Source organism: Aythya marila (genome assembly GCF_965140915.1).
Source record: "Aythya marila genome assembly, chromosome: 25".
In the NCBI taxonomy this organism is placed as follows: Eukaryota; Metazoa; Chordata; class Aves; order Anseriformes; family Anatidae; genus Aythya; species Aythya marila.
In genome coordinates this window covers 1,997,706-2,015,295 of record NC_139066.1, presented here as the reverse complement: position 1 = coordinate 2,015,295, position 17,590 = coordinate 1,997,706, and the positions used below count along the sequence as shown (strand labels likewise).

At 53.5% G+C, this 17,590-nt stretch overlaps 2 protein-coding genes and 1 gene segment (V, D, J or C); 2 read left to right on the top strand and 1 right to left on the bottom strand.

Annotated features, from left to right (window-relative positions):
- Positions 1-6,987: 6,987 nt before the first annotated feature.
- Positions 6,988-7,293, top strand: LOC309887247 (feather keratin Cos1-1/Cos1-3/Cos2-1-like; the record flags this gene model as incomplete). Its single annotated transcript, XM_082778809.1, has 1 exon — positions 6,988-7,293. One exon carries the CDS (start codon positions 6,988-6,990, stop codon positions 7,291-7,293), a length of 306 nt encoding a protein of 101 aa, XP_082634935.1.
- A 2,597-nt stretch (positions 7,294-9,890) lies between these two features.
- Positions 9,891-10,879, bottom strand: LOC309887334 (T cell receptor alpha variable 26-2-like). The segment is given in 3 exons: positions 10,803-10,879; positions 10,007-10,374; positions 9,891-9,962 (listed from the first exon to the last, which is right to left on the bottom strand).
- Positions 10,880-14,497: 3,618 nt separating this feature from the next.
- Positions 14,498-14,803, top strand: LOC309887248 (feather keratin Cos2-3-like; the record flags this gene model as incomplete). The annotated part of the gene is made up of 1 exon (XM_082778810.1): positions 14,498-14,803. The coding sequence occupies one exon, from the start codon at positions 14,498-14,500 to the stop codon at positions 14,801-14,803; it is 306 nt and encodes a 101-aa protein (XP_082634936.1).
- Positions 14,804-17,590: the final 2,787 nt, after the last annotated feature.

The window sequence follows — 17,590 nt, the reverse complement described above, 5'->3', positions numbered from 1 at the left end:
GTGGGGAATGTTAATTCTGTCCCAGACAGTCCCAGTACAGCTCCATAACTCAGGGTACCCAGCATCAGAAAAAAAAAACTTGCCTATGCTATTCCCTTTTTCTTTCTTGTGTTACCTCCAACTTATGGTGTTTTATTCGGTACTAGAAGGCCACTCCTGCTGGCATCCATCTATATTCACAATCCACCCTCAAGAAAAGCAACAAAAGTCCCAATTTCTAGTAGGATTTTTTTATGTTCCAGAATGTGCGCATTGCCTTGTGTTCTTTCGCTCATTCAAGAAGAGTGTGGCTTCATTTGGCTTTTGAATATATCACCTAGCAATGCAATATGAATAGACAGCTGAAAAACAAAGATTAGGAGTATTTACATGTGAAGTCACCGTGTACTATCCTAATTACAGGAGTAAAAATCACGCCTGTGTGCTGGGAGATCCCGGCCCAACAAGGGACCCTTCCTCTCTGAGGATCACAGAATCACAGAATGTAAGAGACCTTCAAGATCACCTAGTCCAACCATGTCCCTAAGCTCTACACCTAAACGTCTTTTAAAGACCTCCAGGGATGGTGACTCAACCACTTCCCTGGGCAGCCTATTCCAATGCCTAACAACCCTCTCGGTAAAGAAGTTCTTGCTAATATCCAACCTAAAACCCCCCTCGCACAACTTTAGCCCATTCCCCCTTGACCTGTCACCAGACACGTGGGAGAATAGACCAACCCCCACCTCACTACAGCCTCCTTTGAGGTACCTATAGAGAGTGATAAGGTCACCCCTGAGCCTCCTCTTCTCCAGGCTGAACAAGCCCAGCTCCCTCAGCTGCTCCTCGTAAGACTTGTTCTCCAGACCCCTCACCAGCTTCGTTGCCCTTCTCTGCACTTGCTCAGGCACCTCCATGTCCTTCTTGTAGCGAGGGGCCCAAAACTGAACACAGTACTCGAGGTGCGGCCTCACCAGAGCCGAGTACAGGGGGGCGATCACTTCCATAGACCTGCTGGCCACACTGCTTCTGATACAAGCCAGGATGCCGTTGGCCTTCGTGGCCCCCTGAGCACACTGCTGGCTCATATTCAGCCGACTATCAACCAATACTCCCAGGTCCTTCTCTGCCTGGCAGCTTTCCAAGCACTCATCTCCCAGCCTGTAGCTCTGCTTGGGGTTATTGCGCCCCAGGTGCAGGACCCGGCACTTGGCCTTGTTGAACTTCATGCAGTTGACCTCAGCCCATTGGTGCAGCCTATCCCGATCGTCCTGCGGAGCCTTCCTACCCTCAAGCAGATCGACACATGCACCTAACTTGGTGTCATCTGCAAACTTATTGAGGGTGCACTCATGCCCTTGTCCAGATCATCGATGAAGATATTAAAGAGGACCGGCCCCAGCACCGAGCCCTGGGGAACGCCACTAGTGACTGGCCTCCAGCTGGACTTGACTCCATTTACCACGACTCTTTGGGCCCGGCTATCCAGCCAGTTTCTAACCCAACGAAGCATGCGCCAGTCCAAGCCATGAGCAGCCAGTTTCTTGAGGAGAATGCTGTGGGAAACGGTGTCAAAAGCCTTGCTGAAGTCAAGGTAGACCATATCCACAGCCTTTCCCTCATCCACCCAGAGCGTCACTTTCTCATAGAAGGAGATCAGGTTCGTCAAGCAGGACCTGCCTTTCATAAACTCATGCTGACTGGGCCTGATCGCCTTCCAGCCCACTCCTTCTCAATTTTTCACATTGCAGCTAACAGCCAGCTAACTCTCCTTCCTTCCTTTTCTCTTTCCTTACTGTACATGCATCTTTCCATTTATTAAATTCATTCCTTGAGGGATTTGGATTGTGGTGTATAGAGCTTAGCCATTGCTGCTTTGCATCTTGCCTTCCATTTCCAAGAAAACCCTTTCACAGTGTGGCCCATTTATCAAGGGAACCATTCATTATTCTAACACAAGGCTCCTGCTGACTACACCAAGCTCTGTCTCCCAACACTACAGAGCACTGGCAGGTTCTCTAGGGATCCTTGGCAGAATGAGGACTGGCCACTGCTTGTGGTTGTAAAAGGGGATTTATTATTACATAACAAATTACTAGAAATACTAAAAATTACTACAAAATCCTAAAGCTTACTACAAATAAATTGCTAGTTTGATTACTAGCTTGATAACACCAATGCCCTTTGCTGCCAGAATGGTGGGTGTCTCAGCATGCTGGGGACAGTGAGAGGGAGAGACAAGGAGGCAGGGGTGCACATTAACAGCCCCTTCCACATGATGGATATTTGCCTTGCTGTTGGTTATGCTAACCACACTGCCAGGCATCAGGAGCAGGGGCTGCCACTCACACCTGGCTCACCACAAGCCCCAGGTGTCCTTGCTGGGCAGGCTCAGCTCAGAGCTCCATGCAAACTGTGATGAGAGTAAACTGCACCTCACAGCACCTGCACCTTCCCGTATAAAGCTGCAAGCTGAAGGCACCAGTGTGGGCTCAGTGCACACAGGTAGACAGCGCTGTCCTGGAGCTTGGCATCTTGCACGTGGAGAAGCACCTGGGAGTTCTCCATGGAGAGCACAGAGGAGATCCTCCCGGAATGCACATGAGGCTTGAACTTGCTCACCTGCAGCAAGAACTGAGGGGACTGGGTCAGGTGCTGCTGGTACCAGAAGATGTATGGAGTAGTGGTGCTGGTGGAGAAATTGCAGTGCAGAGTAGCGTTGTGTCCCACCTGGATGGCAGTTTCTTGTGCAAACTGCACCACAGAGTCCTTCTGTGCATGACCTGCAAAGCCAGAACAGCATCTCAGCACTGTTTGAAGATGTATCTGTTCTCCCCCTCTCTTTCCTGTGTGTATCAGCTCACCAACTTGATCACTGTCCCCCCTCTCCATCTCCCTTTTCATGGGCTATAAAATGCTGAGCTAAGTACACATGCCCTCTTCTTTCTGCAGGTGTTATTCAATTCCCATACCCAAGTCTGTCAGCTCACCTACTTTTTAGCAGTATCTTACCAGGATTTGAGTCCTTACGTACCTATGAACAATGCAAGTATGAACGCTAGGCATCTGCAAAGGAAAAGTGCAGATGCTTATTCATCCCTGTACACTCGTTGCTCATGACATCTCCCAGACTGTCTCCCGTACTGGTCTGCAGCCCCTGCTCTCCCTACAGATAACACTTCTAGTTCTTCCAGGAGGAAGGAGTCCTATTTCCCCCCTCCAGAAATGATGGGATGCCACCTTGACCCTAGCTTGCCCTGCCTCAAAGTCACATCTCACCTAAGTCTGACAGTGCCAACAAGGCTGCCAGGAAAAGCAGGACCATGTCACGCTCTCGCCTTCACAGGGTGCCCACGTAGTGCCTGGAAAGAGGGAGCTCAAGCTTGCAAGTTCACTTCCCCCTCTGCCAGCTCAAAGCAGCCTCTAAACCTCAGCACAGAGGGTGGAGCAAAGCTCTCCCCCTGCTGCTCCTTGGGGCTCACCCCTGCCCCAGCAAGGCTCACAAGAGAGGGATGGACTAGTGGCTAAAGCAGTCAGAAAGGAATCCAGCCAGTCTTTGCTGTGCTCCAGGACCCCTTGGCCAGCCAGAAGTGTTCCAGCACTGGGAGTGTCACACTTGTGCAGTTAGCTCACAGCTGAAAGCCTGTGAAGCCTAGGACATTTCACTTGGTCAGCATAAAGGCAAAAGGACACCAACATGGCTGCTGTGTGCTTCCCTCTTTTTGCCCCTTCTGGCAGGTGGGCAGCCCCAGCAAGGGGCAAGTGTCCCCAGTGGCCTCCCCCTCCCATCCAGAACCCAGCCAGACACAGAGGCCTGCACCCACCTCTGCTGTCAATGAAGATGGGATTGCTTCCGCCACCCCCTTTCCACCCAATCCCCCGGGAGAGCCACACATTATCTGGCAGGGAAGGACGCCCCACCACAGCCCTCTGTTCAGCAGTCAGCAGCTCTGCACACACAGAAGTGAATACTGCACCAAGGGCAGATCTACAACAGTGCTGGCTAGTGCAGCAAACCCCTCAGTGACTCGGTCCTTTGGCAAGATCCAAGGTTCCAACACGTGTCATTAGAGTGAGTGTCCAGCACAGATATTTGTTGTATTGCCGGGACGTCATCTCAGCACCAGAGGTCCTGGATTTGGGCTTAGGAAGAAACCTGTACAACAAGCTCTTGGAAACAAGACCACTGCAGAAAACGGAGGAAACCCAATGTGGCTGCTCTGAGGCTCCCTCGGGCCCGTGCTGTTTAACTCCAGGCCCTGCAAGGGGACTTCCAAGCACCGGCAGCGACCCCACGCGGCCCGACTGTGGCTGTGCCCCCGCCTCGCCCACGCCCCACCTGCCCGGCCCCACGCACTGCGGGGCACCCCCTGATGCCTGCAGCTCCACAGGCCGTTGGCTACCTTTGCTTCAAGGGCGCGCTGCTGGCTCGTGTGTGGCTGGGTGCCTCCTGCACCCAAAAGCCTTTCCTGAGGGTTTGCTTCCTTGGCAGCCAGCCCCCATCCTGAATTACTCTGGGGGTGCTTCCAGCCCAAGAGGAAAATCCTTTTCTTTGCTCCTTTGCACCAAAATGAGGTTCTGGTCAGCCCCTTTCTCCAGCCAGCCTGTGTTCTCCACAGCACATTTGTGACCTACGCTGTCATGACCTGTGTTCCCTTGTTGGGGACCATGCACAAACGAGGGTGCCCTCCTTCCGACTGCTTGTGGCCCTAATGAAAGCATTCAGCAGGACTGGGTGTCTGGCACTGCAAGCTGCTACTCAAGCAGAAGGTGCCCTCCATGCCAAAGCTGCAGGCTTAGGCCTGTGGGAAGGGCTCCGATGAACTATGAACACTGTGCCAGACGGTCAGCCATGCTGAAGCACTCCAAATGCTGAGAATTCATTTGGCACAAGGGGGAGTGAGGGGGGGACACACAAATTACTCTTGCTATTGTGTGATCCCTTTGCTGTGATATTCTACACATGGAGGAGTGACACCTGCACCTTTACCCTCAGGCGAACCAGCCAGTCCAGGCAGAACCAGCCATGGGAATCTGTCCCCTCTGCGATGCATTTCTGAGACAATGCTGGCAGGCCTTTATAGACAACTGTGAGGAGATAGGCCTGGCTTCAGCACTGACTCCCAGGAGGACCTGGCAGTGTCCAGGGTTGGAAATCTCTGACTGACAGGCACTATCAGGAGCCTTACAGCAGTCTGCTTCTCCTGTACATCCCAAGGTCAACGATGGACAGCCACTCAGAGGCACTCCAAACGTTGCTATCCTGAATTAAACCAAGGATCCAAACTGTCCTGATATGGTCCTTGTTTGGGCCTGAAGTTGGCAGGAACAGGGGGTGATTGTTGCAGCGGGAGGAAAAGGAGGGCTCAGGAGAAAGGAGCTGTATTTTCCAGTGCCTCTTCCCTGCACACATCTCTGAGAGGCTGGTGCCATCTGCGTTCAGCTGCTCTCAGGCTCCTTCTGACCCTGGGAACCCGCTCCCCTGCAGGACTCATGCACAGAGCAGGGGAGAGTGCTGCCAAGTGCATATACCCTCGTGATAAAGTGGAAACAAGGACACACGCACGTGCTCATCTATACCTGCATGGAGTCCTGCACAAATCTCTGCACCCACGTGCCTTCACACAAAGCCAGCTGCACAGTGGTTGTCACAAGACAAGAGCAGATGTGTGAACAAAGCACAGTGAGGAGGAAGCACAAGAAACTTGCTGCCCTGGACTTCTGGAGAGCAGACTTTGGTCTGCTCAGGCATCTGCTTGGTCGAGTACCATGATACAAAGCCCTGAAGGGGAGATGGGCCCAAGAAGGCTGGTTAATATTCAAGGAATATTCAAGCAATATTCAAGGATTACCTCCTCCAAGCTCAGGAGTGATGCATCCCAAGAGAGAGTCAGGCAAAATGCCAGGAGACCTGCATGGATGAACATGGAGCAACTAGCTGAACTCAAACATGACAGAGAAGGCCATAGAGGGTGGGAGCAAGGACAGGTAGACTGGAAAGAATATAGATACATAGTCTGATGAGGCAAGATAGGAATCAAGTTAGGAGAGCTAAATCGAAGCCAGAATTGAATTTGGCCAAGGAAAGAAGCTTTGTTTCCATGCTTGTCTGTCTTGACAGAAGCAAGTCCATGGAGGGAGGTGATTCACGGCCTGTGCTCCGCTTCAGTGAGACCCAACCTGGAGTGCTGTGTTCAGCTTTGGGGCCCCCAGCATGAGAAAGATATAGAGCTGTTCAAGTGGGTTCAGAGCAGAGCCATGAAGATGATCAGAGGGGACCCATCCAGCACTTCCAGTGAGTCTTCTGCCCTCACTGATGCATTCCTGCCCTAGAAATCCTTGGACATTTCATGCCAGCACTCTAAAGAAACCATCACTGCAGAATGGCCATGGCCTAGATCTGGAAATGAAAAGGCAGCAGTGCAGGAAACCAGTGCACAGCCCATATCATTTGTTGGGATGGTTTGCATTCAAGATGAGCTTGTCAGAAAATTGTTACCTCTGCCAAGGGTGCCTCTGGGCCTGCGGCAATGAAGTACCAGTATAAAAGGCAGCCCAGCTCTCTGCTCTCTCATCCAATTCTGTTGCCTCATCCTCCTTGGTAACCAGGTGAGTCTGAAGCCCTCTCTCCTCCTCTTCTCAAGTGGAAGGGATCTTGCATTAATAGACATCTCATCTGGTGGTGGTTCAGAGCTATGCTGGGCCTTGGAGTTCCTTCCCATGGGAGAGGGGTGGAGAGAGACGTTCTGTGTAGAGAGAGGCTGTGACATGGTGCAGAGGTAGCCTTTTGGGTTATGTGCAACGTGATTGTCTCATTGGATCAGCCTGCACTTTGAAGGGCCCTGTCAGTACAAAGCGATGAAGACCATGAACCTCCTGGCACAGCCTCCACATCCACCATCACCAGTTGCCTTAGCTCCTTTGTGGTGGGATAATGGGGCTGCTCCTCACCATATGCTCTGCTTCCTCTCTGCCCTCTCTCTCAAAGGTTCAACTCCAGCCCAAGACATGTCTTGCTATAACCAGTGCCTGCCATGCCGGCCCTGTGGCCCGACCCCGCTGGCCAGCAGCTGCAACGAGCCCTGCGTCAGGCAGTGCCAGAACTCCACCGTCGTCATTGAGCCCTCTCCCGTAGTGGTGACCCTGCCCGGCCCCATCCTCAGCTCCTTCCCGCAGAACACAGCTGTGGGATCCTCCACCTCTGCTGCCGTTGGCAGCATCCTCAGCTGTGACGGAGTCCCCATCACCTCCGGGTGCTGTGATCTCTCAGGCATTTCCAGCCGCTACTGTGGCAGAAGATGCCTGCCCTGCTAAAGGCACTGCCCATGGCCCTGGGGTTCCAGCACGACCATGGTGCTGGACAACAGAAGGAGGAGTCTTCAGGCCATTGCTTTCAGAATGACTGACCTTCCTCACCTCCTCTGGCAAACATTGGCAGGAGCCTGACCAGGGGCTAGTCTGAGATCTCTGAAAACACAGTCCATGTCTCTCCTTCCATTCTAACACCTACCCCCCTGTCTCAATTTTCGTAGTGTTCTTCTCCTCCCCTGTGCTGTGGGGATCCTCAGATCCAGCCCTGCCACTGTGGTAACAGCAGACAAATGCCCTGCATGAACTCCTCCATGGGCAAAGGATGCTGCCTCTTGGTTGGCCCTGGTGATCCCTGCACTGAAGGGCCTCTGCTCAGAGTGACCTCCTTTTCCTCTCTACACTAATTAAAGTTTCCGGCAACCCAGCCTTGGCTGTGGATGTTTCTTCCCTCTGCGTATGCCCTCCTGAGCCGCCCAGCGAGAATTGTCTTGCCCTTGGTGGGTATAAGATGGGTGTTTAAGGAGCCTTTTCCCCACTCCCAGAACAATGGGAGGTTGCGACATGCTGCAGAGGGACTTCATTGCTCTTGGACAATGCCCGTTGGAGCTGAAGAAGACATTCCTCACTTTCACAGAGCAAGGGGCAATCTACCCTTGCCTTGCAGCATCTCTGCCCACAGCTCCCCCCTGTCCTGCAAACAGAGAGCACAACCTCTGCTGTCCTCACAGAAGAAGCTACGAGTCTGTGGGAGGCTGTGGAGGCTTGGCACCCTGTAGGCTCTTAGGAACGGGCTTCTTCTTGCTCAGGACAGTGCTGTGCTGGGGAAGCAGGTGGGGACAGAAGATGGATGGCAGATGTGGGGAATGGGTGGAATAAGTGCAGGGATGCCTGACTGCTTCTACTCCACCCTCATCTTCCCTCGTTTGCCCTACCTCAGGGCTATGGCCAGCACAAATGGGCATGTGCGGCAGGAACATGTGTCCCATGAGGCCCAACTGCCCCCAGCACAGCACTTGGCAGGGCCCAGGTGATGGCACACATGCAGGGCTGATCCCCTTCACAAATCAGCATTGGTGTTCCCCGTCATGGACCATACATGTAAATCTCTAGTCCCTGAGGACCCTGAACCCATATGGGTTGGGTCACTGCAAAGACAGCAGGCAGTTTGCATGCCCCCTCGCTGTTCTAGGGTGCCCACTTGCCCCCAAGCATGCAACAGCTTTCCTCAGGTGCAGGACGTGCACTCACAGGGACTTCCTCATGCTCATTTCCTCTTTTCCTGACCATTTGCTTTGCTCCTGCTCAGGCAAGTTGTTTCTCTGTTTCTTCTTTTGGTTATGTAGAGGCTATGTTCAGGATATGTGCAGCTCTCTGTTACCCAGTTGCACTTCAAGGATGCCCATTGTTTCCAGGCCCTGCTTGACTGCTGGCAGACATTTTTCCTGTCAGTGCTTTGCAGCCCCGTGATATCTCTCATCAGTATCTCATTAGAGCCTGGTTACATCTATAACAGGTCCCATCAGAAGGGCACCCGGTCCCTGCTCAGTTACAAAGATGTTTCCTTATGGATTCATGTATGGCCCTGCTTGGTACAGCCTTGTCATGTCCAGAAGGAATCAGCAATGCAGGCAAGAGAGATGAGCCAAAGGTGCGCTGGGGTAAACCCTTTGTCTTTCCTGGTGTCAGAGGAATGGAATCAGCCACAGCTGCAAGAGAATGCAACCAATTTAACCCAGGTGAAGCTGTGGCACTGCCAGGGCTAAGATGTGGGGTAGACCACAGGAAAGAGACCCAGGCAGAGCTCTGACAAACATTTCTGCTTTGTTGGGATGGCCCGTTGCCCTGGAAGGGCTTGGCCCACGCTGCAACCCAAAACATGACTGGTAGTTCCTGGAGACATTGGTTTCTTAATTGCTCTGCTGTTTATTGCCTACCTTAAATGCCCCAGGACACTGTTAGCAATATATAATGTTTGGGTGAAGTTCTGGGTGCATGTCATTAGCAAACAGATAAAAGTGTGGTTGGGATCTGCCTCTGTGTTTGAACAAGGCAGATTAGCTTGGATGAGACACCCACTACGCTGAGAAAACACATTTGCTCTGAAATACGACGTGTGAAGCTGCCCCTTTGCCTTCAGGAGAACCAGCCAGACATGGGTTGGATGGGAATCTGTCCCCTCTGCGATGCATTTCTGAGACAATGCTGGCAGGCCTTTATAGACAGGTTTGAGGAGATAGGCCTGTCTCCAGCACTGACTCCCAGAAGAACCTGGCAGTGTCCAGGGGCGGAAAAACCCTGACTGATAGGCACTCTCAGGAACCTCACAGCAGTCTGCTTCTCCTATACATCCCAAGGTCATCGATGGACAGCCACGCTGAGGCACTCCAAACATTGTTACCCTGAATTAAACCAAGGATCCAAACTGTCCTGATTCGGTCCTTGTTTGGGCCTGAATTTGGGAGAAACTAAGGGAGATTGTTGCACCGTGAAGAAAAGGAAGGCTCAGGAGAAAGGGGCTGTGTTTCAGTGCCTCTTCCCTGCACACACCTCTGCCAGGCTGCTGCCATCTCCGCTCAGCTGCACCCAGGCTCCAGACCCTTTCAGCAGAACCGAAGTGCCTTGGAGGGGCCGGGCTGGCGGGGGAACCCCCGCGGCTGCGGGACGAGGTGGTCCTGGCGGGCGGAGCGGCAGCGCCCCCTGGGGGCTGTGCCCCTACCTCGCCCCCGCCACACACGCCCGGCCCCGCCCGCCACGGTTCCTGCACGGCCGCAGCCCCGGCTCCTCTCCCCGTGGCTCTCAGGGCGCAGTAATACACCGCCGCGTCCCGAAGACGGGGCTCGGTGAGCCACAGGACGCTGGACCGGCGGTCTGCTGCCACCTCGAGCCTCCCCGGCAGGTCCGTCAGTGCTCTGGAGCCTGTAGTACCGAACACTAGGGATGCGGGTCCTTGGCCCGGCAGATGGCGGTACCAGTAGATGACTTCACCAGTTTGGATGTTGGGGTGTGAGCAGGTGATGTTGATGCCGGTGCCCTCGGTGGTCTGTGCCCATGGCTCCTGCTGCACCTGGGCTCTGCCCACAGCCACTGCCGAGAAAGAAAGCAGGAGAAAACTCAGAAAATGTCTTTCCTGCACCGAAAATGTCACGCAGGGGGAGAGGGGAGAAGAAAACAGTTGACAGCTGATGCGAGCTTTTTCTCAGAAAAAAGCATACAAAGGCATTTCACTGGGAATGATTATTAGGGGACCAAGTCGGAGCCGGACTGTTTGGGAGAAGAGTCCGAGCCAGGAGGAGAAGGGAAGCAGGATGAGTGGGGGTGTGCCGAAAGGAGAGGAGGGAGGAAGGGAGCAAGGCAAGGTGGGAGGCAACGGCCGGCTGAGCCTTCTGGAGGCAGGCGGGATGGCTGCAGAGGGAGGCCAGAGGGGAGCGAGGTCCGTAAGAAGCCGGCGGGCCAGAAGCGAGGGCAGCCCCGTCCCGTCCCGTCCCGTCCCCGGCGCCGGCAGCCCCGCGCACCCAGGAGCACCGCGGCCAGCGCCGCCAGCCCTGCGGCCCGGCCCTGCCGCATCCCGCCGCTCCGCCGCCCGCGCCGCGCTGCCCCCGCCAGCCCCGGCTCTGCTCCGCCCGCGGCGCCTCCTCCCCGCCGCCGCCGCCCGGCGCCGCCAGCTCCGCCCCGGGGCCGCTCGGGGGCTGTCCCGGGCTGCGAGTGCTGGGCGCCTGTGGGCGGGCAGGGCTTCGGCTGCTGCCCGCGGGGCTCTGCCCGTCCTGCAGCCCAGCCCGGGATAGGAGAGGCAGAGGGAGAGGGAGTGGGAGAGGGAGCGAAAGCGAAAGGGCGAGGGAGCGGAGACAGCAGCTGCCCGTCTGCTACGGCATCTCCTTTGGGAGTGGGAAGGGGAGAGGAGGGCAGTGAACGGGGTAGGAGACGAGGAGGCATAGAGGAGAGCAGAGAAGGAGCCTCAGCCCCATGTACCCCACGCAAGTGATGTGACTGCCCACATTTGGTCTCCTCACTGCCTCCCTCAGTCAGGTTTGTATCCCTGTGTGTTGCTTCCAGCTTCCTGCTGTTCTTTCTCTCGGCTCCGCCCCAGGTTCTTCCCCTAGAAGCAGCCCTTCAGGAGGGAGGAGCTGAAAGGTAAGAAAGAAAATGAGGGCTGCTGTGGAAGCAGTGATGGCAGCTTCCCCAAGACCTCTATTGCAGAAGAGAGTATAGAAAACGGCATGGCCCTGAAAGCAGAGACAGAGAACACAGCAGGGGAAACAAACAAAGAAAAAACCTCCCTCGGTTTTGCATGGCTTCCTTCATTTTCTCGGTCCCTAGGCTGCAGATTGGTGCATGGAGCAGGGGCATCACAGCCCTGGAGAAGATGGACACCACTTTGTTGCGGGACAAGTTGGCAATGGGCTGGGAATAGACAAGGAACATAGCCCCCGGCATGATACAAGTGCAGGGAAGTGAGAGTGAGCAGACAGTGTCTTGTGTCTCCTCACATGTCTACATTCAGAGGGAGGAGCACCCTGCAGGAGCTCAAGGAGGACAGGAAAACTGGTGGAGCTGTTGTATTTAAGGAGCACAGCAGTCCAGAAGCTCTCTGCAGAAGGCAGCTGCATGACTGACAGCAAGTCCCAGAAGGAGTCGCGATTGTGTAGGGCCAGAGCAGGGCAAAAAAAGGGTGAGCACCGCTTGTGCCAAGGAGGGGAGCAGGAGCTCAGCCCACAGGCCTCCCACCAGACTGGAGTTCTGCAGTGGGTGGCAGATGCACGCAGCTTGGTCATAGGCCATGAGTGTGAAGAGGACATCCCAGTTTAGGCCCACTAGTGGAGGAAGGGGAGCCAGACCACACCGCTGGAAAAGTAAATGGTCCATAAAGAGGCATCCTGACCAAGACATGGCACATGTCAGTGAATGGGAGGTTTCCAAAGACAAACTACACGGAAGGATACATGGGCTGTTTGGGCACCACACACGAGTGTATTCCCAGTCTGGATCAAGAGGTAGATGGCTGAGAATTCCAGAATGAAGAGCAGCAGCTCTCAGAAAGACTCAGTATGTACCAAAGAAACCTCTCTCTAGACCTTCCCCTCACTCCTGTGGAAAGGAGATAGAGTTGCTGTTCAGGATTCCTTGCCTTCCACCACTCGATATCTTCTGGAGGTAAAACACAGCAGGGCCTCAGCAAGCCAGGATGTTCCTTCAGAGAGAGTAGAAAGTAAAAAGTGTAGATAGGGATAATATAATATAATATAATATAATATAATATAATATAAAATAATATAATATAATAGGGATAATATAATATAATATAATTAAATGAAAAAGGAAGAAGAAATCAAAAACTAAAGAGAGAAGGATGTTTGGAAACAAAATGAAAGAAAATTATTCTCCGATTCCCATCAGCAACTAATGATTGTCGATGTGTTTGGAAGCACTGACTCAGTATGCCCACCCCTGATTTTCCTTCCCCTTTCACATCTTCACTGCTCAGTGGGACATCACCCAGTATGGAATATCCCTTTGGTTGGCTTAGGTCACCTGCCCTGGTGATGTCCCCTCCCAACCTTGTGCCCACCTGCATACCTCCTGGCTTTGGGGGGCTTGGAGAGAGTCTTGATGCTGTGTCACCACTGCTCCACTATAGCCCCAATGTTGGTGTGAAGGCAATGCTGTTCTATCTCCAAGTGCAGAGCACAGCACTCTAGGGGCTGCTGCGGGGAATGCTGAGTCTGTCCCAGGCAGCCCCAGTATAGGCAAGTGCCCACAAGGGAGGAACATGTGCATGAACGTGACACAGTGTACGGCAAAGATTCTGGACAGCATTTGAGCAAAGCACATGGTTTGACGTGGTAGAGAGGGGAGGTGGACTGGGAGCCTTCCAGAAGGCATTGGAGCCAGGGTTTTTGACAAGACAATGTCAGCTTTCTTGAGCCTTGCACTTAAGGCCTGAGAATCCCATTTGTTAGCCTGAGTAGCAGTGGTAAGGAAAGTACTGGAGTGTCCCAACTGATCACTGGTGGGTGTCATGAAAGAAATAAGCTTGCATCATGTAAGGAGATGGTGTATGATTTTGTTTGTTTTTTAAAGCAAAAAATGAAAGGCATCAAGTTATGGGAGTGAAGAAGGAATTCTCTATGGACAGGATCTGCACTGTGTGTCTTGGGAAAACCCACCCGGCTCTGTCCGATGCTGGTAGAAGGCAGGATCACCTGCACATGAAAGGCTTCCTTTCTGTCTACATTCATCTTGTTATTCCTTCTAACTAAAACAGCCACTGACCTGTTGGGCCTTTCTTTTGTGATCGAGAAAGGGCCCTGCACAACCTCTCCCCCTGTACAGACATCCCTGGGTCAGAGCAGGAGGAGGCAAAACAGTCCAGCAGGTTTTCCCTGAGGGCAGTGTCAGCAGGGGTAGGGTCACAGTCAGGAGCTGGGTCACCTGTAGCCAAAAGGGCCCCAGAGAGTCCCTAGGGAGTCACCCAGACTGACAACATTTGCTTTTACTGGACTCTTCCAGCACGTGAGCTGAGTCTTCTGCCCAGAGTGAGGTGTGTTGCCTAGAAATACTTGGGCCTTCCTGCCTGCCACTCAGGAGTTGCCTTCTTTGGGGAAAGGGCATAAAGCAGGAAATGAAAAGCAGCATCACAGGAAGGCAACACACATCCCGTATCATTAGGTGGGATGTTTTTCATGCATGAGTAGCTTGTCAGAAAATAGTCCCTGCTTCAAGGGATGCCTCTGGACATGGGGCAGCCAAGGCCCACTATAAAAGCCAGCCCAGCTCTGTGCTCTCTCATCCACTTCTCTGACCTTCTTCTTGTTGGGAACCAGGTGAGTGTGAAGCCCCTTCTTGTCCCCCTCATTCTCCCACAGGAGGACTCAGTTCCTTGGACCTTTCAGCTGCTATCAGCTGTGTGCCCTGCCATATCTTGGGACTGCTGGTTGTGGGAGAGTCAAGGGGTAGAAGGTTTGTCATGGAGGAAAACTGGGCCTTTGTTATGATGGCTCTTGTGCATAGGGTGTAGCCTGGCTCTGGTTGCTCTTTTGGGCCCTGTCAGGATGCAGTCAAGAACTGCTCGCACATCCCTGCACAGCCTCCAGCTCACAGTACTGCCTGTGCCTTGGATCTGTTAGGGTGTGGTGACAGGCTACTCCTCGTGCATCCCCATTTTAAGCTTCCTCCCTGCCCTCTGTCCCAGGTGAACCTCCTGCACCCAGACATGTCCTGCTACGACCAGTGCCGGCCATGCCAGCCGTGCGGCCCGACCCCGCTGGCCAGCAGCTGCAACGAGCCCTGCGTCAGGCAGTGCCAGAACTCCACCATCGTCATCCAGCCCTCTCCCGTGGTGGTGACCCTGCCCGGCCCCATCCTCAGCTCCTTCCCGCAGAACACGGCTGTGGGATCCTCCACCTCTGCTGCCGTAGGCAGCATCCTCAGCTGTGACGGCGTCCCCATCAACTCTGGGTGCTGTGACCTCTCCTGCATTACCAGCCGCTACTGTGGCAGCAGGTGCCGCCCCTGCTAAAGATGCCAGACAGTGCCCCAGACCAGGACCCCAGGAACTCACAACATGCTGCTGGCCAAAATGGAAGGAAGAAGAGACCTCATGTTGTTCTAAGAGGACCTGACCATCTCTGGCTTGTCCTGTAAAGACAGACAGGAAGGGGCCAGCCTGGAGTCTATGACAACTTGGCCAATATCTACCTATCCTGTTTTCCACACACTCATTTTCTTTCTTTTCTTTCTCTTGCCCTCTGCTTTGCATGAGGCCCCAGAAACCAGCCTGGAGAGACCTGCTAGCCCCTCTCCCCATGGGGGCCAGGTAGATTGATGCCCTGTTGCAAGTCTGCCATTGGAAAAGCTGAACAGATTTTTGTCTGCTCCTGCTGTGCTACGATCTCGGGGCCTCCTCTGGGAGTCACCTCCTTTCCCTCCTGAGCCTTGATAAACCTTTGCAGCAACCCTGAGTGTGTCCCTGTGTGGTCTTTTCATCTGGATACTGATGGCCAAGGGAGAAAACCATTCCTTAGTGGGAATAGGCTTGGGGCACTGCCTCATTCCTCTAGGCACTGGAGGGTGGGGCATACTGCAGCAATTCATCATTCAGGCACTGTTTCTTGAAGGTGAGGAAGACATCCCTAGTTCCTCCACAGCCAATAGCCACCAGTCCTTGACTTGTGGCATCTCCGCCTAGACAAGCGCTGTTGACATTGGAGGCCCCAGCTCTTGGGGAAGAGTGTTCGTCTTGCTTTGGGTGGAGCTGTGCTGGGGATGGAGGTTCAGACAAAGATGGTCTCAAAGGACTGCAGAAACTGGGAATGGGTAATTGTCTTGGCGATGGCCCTCTGTCTCTCTTCGACTTTCACATTTCCTCCACCACCTAATCATGGGCATCATGTCTGGGCATGGAGAGCAAGAACAGCTTCCCTGTGCATCCCCATCACAATTCAGCACAGCCTCTGGCATGACCCAGGTGTTGCCAAGATGCATAGGGCTGAGGGGATCCACAGGTTTGTACTGGTGCCAGTCCCATCAGGCCACACACTGGAGTCCCCAGTCCCTGTGAACTCAACTCCTTTTTCAAGAACTCAGGCCCAGGACAGGCACTGATGCGCAAACAGTCATGGCTGCTCTGTCTTGCTTTCTTTTTCCCAAGCATGGATCATCTTTCATCAGGCCCTGGAACTCAGAGTCCCATAGGCAGTACAACCCCATCATGCTCCAGAAAAGAGATCATGTGGGGGCAGATATCCCACTGTCTCTGCTGAGACATGGCAGTAAGAATGCACAGCCTTTCCCTCATCCACCCAGCGCGTCACTTTGTCATAGAAGGAGATCAGGTTCATCAAGCAGGATCTGCCTTTCATAAACCCATGCTGACTGGGCCTAATCGCCTGCTTGCCCTGCAAGTGCTGCGTGATGACTCTCAAGAGGATCTGCTCCATGAGCTTCCCTGGTACTGAGGTCAAATGTAATGACGACTTGGTGTTTAGTAACTGAAGTATTGATACTTTGATATTTCATAAACTCACTTTAGGATAGAATAAGTCTTGTAGTTAAAAATGTAATGAGAACAAAATATACGACATCTTGTTATCTGTCGACCTTCTGTTATGTTGAAGCATCTTGTTAATTGAAAAATCCCGCTATCTGTTGACCTTCAGGTATGCTGAAACTTCAGCTAACATGAGCCAACTCGGCATTCCTGTGGCTTGAAAAACAACTGATTCAGCCAACTTGGCATTCTTTAGCAAAAGGTGAAAAGTACATCTTGAGGAAGACCACGGTCTTCCTCCCAAAGACCACTGCCGTGTCCTGAAGACCCCGGCCCACAATTCTTTTGAGGCTTCGTGCAAGCGTAAGGACTGATCTCCTTCTAAGACAAAGTGACGCGCTGGGTGGACGAGGGAAAGGCTGTGGATGTGGTCTACCTTGACTTCAGCAAGGCTTTTGACACCGTCTCCCATAGCATTCTCCTCAAGAAACTGGCTGCTCTTGGCTTGGACTGGCGCACGCTTCGTTGGGTTAGAGACTGGCTGGATAGCCGGGCCCAAAGAGTCGTGGTGAATGGAGTCAAGTCCAGTTGGAGGCCAGTCACTAGTGGCGTCCCCCAGGGCTCGGTGCTGGGGCCGGTCCTCTTTAATATCTTCATCGATGATCTGGACGAGGGCATCGAGTGCACCCTCAGTAAGTTTGCAGATGACACTAAGTTAGGTGCATGTGTCAGTCTGCTCGAGGGTAGGAAAGCTCTGCAGGAGGATCTGGATAGGCTGCACCGATGGGCTGAGGTCAACTGCATGAAGTTCAACAAGGCCAAGTGCCGGGTCCTGCACCTGGGGTGCAATAACCCCAGGCAGAGCTACAGGCTGGGAGAGGAATGGTTGGAGAGCTGCCAGGCAGAGAAGGACCTGGGAGTGAAGGTGGATAGTCAGCTGAATATGAGCCAGCAGTGTGCTCAGGTGGCCACGAAGGCTAACGGCATCCTGGCTTGTATCAGAAACAGTGTGACCAGCAGGGCTAGGGAGGTGATCGTCCCCCTGTACTCGGCTCTGCTGAGGCTGCACCTCGAGTACTGTGTTCTATTTTGGGCCCCTCACTACAAGAAGGACATCAAGGTGCTTGAGCGGGTCCAGAGAAGGGCGACGAAGCTGGTGAGGGGCCTGGAGAACAAGTTCTACGAGGAGCGGCTGAGGGAGCTGGGCTTGTTCAGCCTGGAGAAGAGGAGGCTCAGGGGTGACCTTATCGCTCTCTATAGGTACCTCAAGGGAGGCTGTAGAGAGGTGGGGGTTGGTCTGATCTCCCACGTGCCTGG